The following is a 7,069-nucleotide window of genomic DNA, read 5'->3' on the forward strand; positions in this document are numbered from 1 at the left end:
TACACAATATATCAGAAATAAACACTTGCACTACTTCTGGACTGCAATGCACATCCATGCTTTTTGGTTCGCTGTAGCATAGGGTCACATGCCACGCATTGTGATGCAAGTGCATGATTGCACTCCTTAAATGTATATGCATAGGTGTGAATAGAGCCTCAATGCACATTGTAAATTGTTGCCATCTTACATGCCATAGCAAATTTTGAAGACCAATGTCCTTTCATTAACGGCCCATGCACATCTATACATTACGGCACATTCGGCAATAGTGCCTTGCCATTCATTTTCAATTACACCACAAAAACTATGGCAAGATGCATTCGGTGCATATGACTTGCAGTGCACATTAACATATGGCATTGCACTGCTTAAAAAAACAAAAAAATTAAAATAGAAAGAAATGGTGCAGGCCATTTTTAGGTCAGTTGTAGTGCATTGGCAGCCCATTAAAATGGCCTGCCCTAACGCAGCACATTAAAACACCCGTGTGCTATCACGCCACATCAGATTGCCCTTAATGAGTATTGTAAATTGTGATTTATTACTGTCCCACCAAAATACTGCAATATCATTATTGATATACATTTTCTATCCCCTTCTATTCATCGGTGTTACGAAGTTCGAAATAAAATACTTCAGAAATTAATTGGAATAAATGATTTTTTTTTCAGCGGCAAAATTACATTTTCTGGTGATCAAGGAGAAGAATGAGCATTCCTGACTGGTCTGATAGCCCTGCGCAAACAATACGCAGCCAGACACCAGCAGATGAAAAGCCCCATCACTCAAGGCTGGCTGGCAAGTTGGGCACCCCCTGTCTGGATCTTTATCCCCCTCTCCCCCAAATCTTGTCACAGCTCATTATGGTCATGCGATGCGACTCTTACTCTGCTGTGCAGGTTATCCTGGAGTAGAGCTTGCTGCAGAGAGGGGGCCACTTCCTCCAGCTGGAGCATATGACAAAGGTCTGTCAGCTCTTCCTGTCCCAAAGACCCTGTTCCAGTGGTGTCAAAACTGTCGAAGAGTTCCTTAAGGCGAGCTTCATACTGGTCCTGCTCCATCCCATCGCCCAACGCTCTGTCCTGCAAGACAACATGGAGGCCTGTGAACATGGGTATAAAAACTTTCATAAAAGCAACATGAATACCAAATAGCCAAGTCATTATTAGGTTTTCCAGGTTCACACGTGTTGTGGTGACACTGAAAAAAAAAACATGTAATGCGTCAAGCATAGTGCAAATCACTTTGATGTGCGTTGCATTGTGGTGGTCAGCAGGGTCACCAGAACTAGTGTCCCCATTGGAATGTTCTCCATCGATTCCAGTTCTGGTGACAACCCAAAATTTGGCATCATTTTTAGTATTAACGTTTACCATGAACAAAATGTATGGAGGAAGAATCTCCCAAGTGGACACACAGCCGGCAATACAAACCTGACATATATTCTAATCCCTCTCCATTCTATCCAAAACTAAAATAAAATGTTGGCCTCAGTTGCACTTTAACGGAATCTGAGGGAATTAAATATGAAAACTGCAATTGCCAACACTGGGATCGAGAAGGAAAGGCTTGGAGTGCTGGATCTTCAGTGTGTTCAGGGATTTGGGTTAGGCACTCATGGCTTTAAAGAGGACTAGGGGAGTTGCCTCAGACAAAATCCAAGAGATTTAGGAGAAGGAGCACCAGAATAATGGTTAAGAGTCTTAAGAGTTTAATTTCAACATAATAGATCTGAATGAAACAAGCCAACTCATATCTGAATGAAACAAGCCAAATGCGTTTTGGAGAGAGTCTAAGAGACTGCCTTATCAGGGCTGCTGAAGCCCATTTCCTGTAGCCTTCTAACCCATTTGAGTCTGTCATCACTTCAATCTTGACCGGTATAGCGAGCTTTCAATGAAGGAAGTCACTTAGAACCACCTTTGGATTGTTTATTTTGAACATACTATGATAAAGTAAAACTATTCTGATATTTAATCATTGGCCCAATGCACCTTCTCTCCCAAGTCTCCTGGACAACTGACTTGGGGAGGCTTCAAGGCAGTCAACCTTTTTCTTGGCAAACCCGGAACAATCATACAGGATGCTTACTTTTTTTTCAGGTCAATACCAATATATACCTGGATACTTGCCCCATGACTGACCTTGGTGACCTGGAACAAGCACACTGGAGCAGCAGGAGGAAACTAAAAACCCAGAAGAGCATACAAACTCCACACATGTGGATCCATAGTTGTACCGGAGCCCGGAACTCATGAAATGTACAGACCAGAAGCAATGCTACTGCTGATATTTAAACCGCTACCATTCACAAATCACAGCAGGCCCAATACTTGAAAGTCATATTTCCAGGGGAATAAGATAAATAATTTAACCTGCAGACGTCAAGGAGCAAGAAGGTTATGCACGCTCTGTGCTTTCTCCACCTTACCATAGATCAACGACCTACATAATCTTTACCATTCCGTTTCTGACCAAGAAAATCCAAATCTTTGCACAGATGCTTGTCTTCCCACAATCCCGCTTAGCAACCTGGATGGGATTTGAAACAAAAGCGCTCAGACACAACGTGTCCCCTGCTCTGGCAGAACACAGGATGATCAACGTATTACTGCACATAGAACAGAATATACTCGGCAGCAATAGCATTTATCCTGCAATTATTACAGGTTTTGCTCAATAAATACGGACGGTCGTTTTCTTAACAGGGTCATTCGTATTCTATCCAGTGCAGTCACAATCACCCAAAGACCATATAATGCTAGAAATCAGAAAAATTTAAAAATATGTGGCGGTTTCTGTACAGCAATCAGATGACGGGTTTAAAGTAAACTTAATTTTATTAAATGGTTTACGCCGGGGCTGGACAAATCCCAGGAGCCAGGCAGCCTATGCGCCTTAAAAACTACAGCTGGTGCCTAACATTTGAGGTTCACTGTTGTTAAATGGAGCTGGCTTCTAAAAAAATCCAGCTGGCTCCTGGACTGGACAGACTGGCTACTGAATGCCATGTTAGCCTGTCTGACCTTGGTTTACGCTAAAGGAAAAAATGTCAAGTTTGTAGCTGCAGTGTTTTGTTGAACGGATTCTTTGTGCTGCTGGAGTTACGTGAAGACCTTATGTAAGTAGCAGTATTTTGTTAACCCGATTCTAAGTGCTGCTGGAGTTACAGTAAGACCTTACATAAGTTGCAACTATCTAAAAGCCAATAATGGCATAGGCGGAAGCACTACCCATCACCCAAATCCATTCCAGTCCTCGTGAAAGGTGGTTCCCGTTGTGGGATGCGAGAGGGGTATACCAACTCTTCCCCCAAGCTCTGGAGGTCCGCTAGATTGAGGATGCTCCAGTTAAGCTAAAAGCTCTCTAGAGCTGTTCCAGGTATCAGTCTGTGCCTTATGATGCATACTAAAAAGTCTTAATTTCAAATCAAATAGAAACTGTATGTTGCCCATTTAGAGGAAATTAAAAAACAGGCTTAAAGAAGAACTCCATGATTTATTAAAATGAACCCCTTGCAGTGGGACTACCCCCACACTGCAAGAGTTACCTGGATATTTTGGTCTAGGGACAAAAATAAAGATATACCGACTTGATCCTTGGTTTCGCCTGGCTGCTAGACCAAGCGGGCCCCACAGGATCTTCTTCCCAGGTTCTAGCGTTCTAAGAACCCGTTACGTCATCACGTCTAAAGCAGTCCAAATATGCATCTTTATAAACACCCCAGGGGCCTGTTAACGGCATCAAAAGGCACCCTAGTGGATTCTCCAGATCCCCCAGATCTCCAGAATTCCCCTTATCAATGACAATGGTGTCACCAGGTAAGGACATCTCCACAATGGTGACATTAAGGCCTGTAAAAGGATCCAACTCTTACCTGTTCTATCTAAAATGGAAGGCCGGAGTTTAACTTTTCCCTTTCTGTAACAGTATCCATCGCTTGCAATCAAGCAGGCAGCCACTATAGGGTTAATTTAATCAACTCCTTTAGAAATGATCAAAAGCCGTTTCCTCCTCTTCATAGCGAGCCCGTGATTGCATTACACTTTCATAGAGCACCTCTCTGCCAGCCACATTTGAACCGATGCCAACGAGCGCAATGTAATTAGCAATCATGATTGAGTCATTGTACTGAAATAGCAACGGCTCTGTGAATCCTTATTGTGACTAGCAAAAATATAGGAAAAAAATGTTTTTTCCCCCTTTCTGGGCTGTAAATAGATTAAACAGGATAAATAAAGTACATTTCAAAGTCACGGGGACACTGAAAAGCCTTTGTTGTGAAGAGCTTAATAATCAACACATGATTAGATCACACATTTTTCTGAAAAAGAAAGAAGCCGCAAGCAATATCAGAGTAGGGTTACGTCACCAGTCTCTAGTGAATGTATAGGCTACATGCTAGGTGATGCCACCGGTCTCTAGTGAACAGATGGGCTGCTTGGGTGATGTCCCTGGTTTCTAGTGAATAAATAGGCTGCATTCCCAGTGATGTCACCAGTCTCTAGTGAATAAATAGGCTGCATTCTCAGTGATGTCACCAGTCTCTAGTGAATGGATAGGCTGCATTCTAGGTGATATCACCGGTCTCTAGTGAATGGATAGTCTGCATTCTCAGTAATGTCACCGGTCTCTAGTGAATGGATAGGCTGCATTCTCAGTGATGTTATTTAGTCTATAGTAGCTGTATTCTCAGCAAGTCACAGCCAACACCATGGGTATTTCCTTTAGCCAAAGAGTGTAAAGGAATGATTTGCATGGATCCAGCCACTATCTCAAACAGGAATAATCCCCTAAAATATTTGCTATACGTGAGACATGTGAATAAATTCTGTTCTAAGAAAGCTCTACTGTGCTAGGCACTGGTTTACTAGGGGCCTTTCTGTAATAATGCCTTGTTAGAATTGCACTGTGTTTAAAAAGACAAAGGCCAATTGATGGATAAAAATTGCCATATTATAATGAAAGTCAATCTGCTGATCATTTCATAGCTTTGGATAGAGCAGGGAAGGGTGAATAAGTCTGCTAGGTTTTTGCTACTCTCTGGAGATTTCCTCTCCTGGTGTAAGGGTCAGTTCACAAAAAGTGTTGGGGCCATGATCAGCGCATCAGCACTGTTCTCACCCATCGCACATCGGAAATTTCTATTTTGGGTAAACAGACCTAGACTGAAGACCTCTAAATGCTGCTGGATGCCTAAGTGTACATTCAGTCATAGAAAAGCATTACATGATTCCAGGTGCATTTAGAGAGGAGCGCCATACGCACCTGAACTCAGCGTTTCTGGTACGCAGTGTGCAGGCCTTAAAGGAGCCTTACAAGATGGGAGCGGCACAACCAGGTTCAACCATAACGTTCACATTTGCTCATAAACGTCAGCTGCCTAGATCCCTGGATCTGCTGATCCCTTTCACATGCCCATATTTGTATCAAGTTTACATTAAGAGATTCTTGGCACCCCAATGGCACCACCTGACCTTCTGAGTCGCACTCTCTTCCCGTTATCTCTCATGTCACATGGGCACCGAGCACCCTGGGGCTTATCCATTATGCATATGACAATTTTTTTTTTTTTTATTCCTTTACGCTCACCATCCACATTAATTAACTGCACGGCACAGCAAACAACCAGAACTGCGAACGCAAACACACCCCGCAGCAGCAAACATTTATGGAGATGGCAATTTCATGTGCATAAATGGCATTTGCAAAGATTAAAAAACCAACAGGAGGGTTCAGGCAAGGAACGGCATGACCAGAATGAAAATGAAGAAATCGAGAGAGGCCGCCGTACCAATCAGCTGATATTTCAGAGCTTCCTGTCAAATTGAGAGGTTAGTTAGGTCACTGGGAACCCGCAACGGCCCCGGTTATTATATCTGCATTAAATCCAGTTTAAGGGTTACTTCAGGAAAACAGATTTTAAAAAAGCGCAGCAGAAAACACAAACAGGAACCATTTTATCTGCTAAAAAGGTTTTGTAGCGTGCTCAGACTCTTCGATCATAGAAGCCAAGAGGTCACCAGCACACCAAGGCCCACAGTATTGACACATCCTTTACTGACGCAAGATAAACATGATATCACAAGAGAGCGCAACATTTCTGAACCACATCCGGTTCAGAAACAGTGATTTTTCAAGTCTCTTACGTCAATAAAGGATGGATCGATAATGTGGGCCTTGGTGTGCTGGTGACCTCTTTGCTTATGTCTTTGGGGCCCCTTCTGCTGGCCATTTCAGCACTCACTGAAGTTGCAGAGGGCGATAAGTTTGTCTGGAGTGCGATGGGACATCTTTAAGACCATCAGACGATCATTCTGTATTTTGTGACACCCCCTCAACAGGAAAGTAACACTTGGCTATGGCCACTGTTGTGCAAACATGGTACACATTCTGTGTAATGAAGATCATACGAAAACCCTTCCCCAAGCCCTTTCCACCTTAGTAACATACCCAAGTACTGGGGCGCAACTACAGATCACGTCATCACTGCGGTGTCCATTGGCAGCCTCCCTACGATCGCTTAACTTAACATACACTAAGTCCAAGTCACCCATACTCAACCAGGGTTCCTTCGAACCCTATGACTCCTCCGCAGGCTGCTAGGGCTTCCCTGACCAATTATTTTTCTTGATGTTTGTAAGGGTGGCATTTTGACCACCACTTGCATTCTTTCTACAATATAATTCTCCAATATAAGTGGCATTTTCCCCATTGACCCCTGATGATTTGGTTTTAGTACGGGTTCCTTGAGACCCAAATATAAATTTAGGGGTTCCTCCGAGGTAAAAATATTAAGAAATTATGGCTAAAACCATTGACAGGTAGAAGAGCTCCAAGCAGTATGCTAGTATACTGCTAGGGACCAGTGCTTTGGTTTGTTGTCAGGGAAGGGGGCAACATTGCATGCAGTTAACTTTTCACCTTGATTTTCTAGTTACTGTCCTCCGTAGCTCACCAGTCTTTCAGCATCTTGGGGCCTCAGTGCAAATTCAAAGCCTTCCTACCCCATCCAGTCTATAACCCCCAATATCAACTTTTTTTTTTTTTTTTATCCAAGGGGGAC

The 7,069-nt window shown here is 43.1% G+C and overlaps 1 protein-coding gene across 1 annotated transcript in view; it reads right to left on the reverse strand.

The window, feature by feature from the left end:
- Positions 1 to 7,069, reverse strand: part of NIN (ninein) — a 107,663-nt gene that overhangs the window by 85,644 nt on the left and 14,950 nt on the right. The window contains exon 2 of the mRNA XM_018558362.1: positions 891 to 1,086. Within this exon, the coding sequence (XP_018413864.1) occupies positions 891 to 1,064 (174 nt within the window). The 5' untranslated portion in view covers positions 1,065 to 1,086. The remainder of the gene's footprint in view (positions 1 to 890; positions 1,087 to 7,069) is intronic.

The sequence above is a fragment of the Nanorana parkeri genome, unplaced genomic scaffold (assembly GCF_000935625.1).
Source record: "Nanorana parkeri isolate BGI_ZX_2015 unplaced genomic scaffold, ASM93562v1 scaffold335, whole genome shotgun sequence".
Taxonomy (NCBI): domain Eukaryota; kingdom Metazoa; phylum Chordata; class Amphibia; order Anura; family Dicroglossidae; genus Nanorana; species Nanorana parkeri.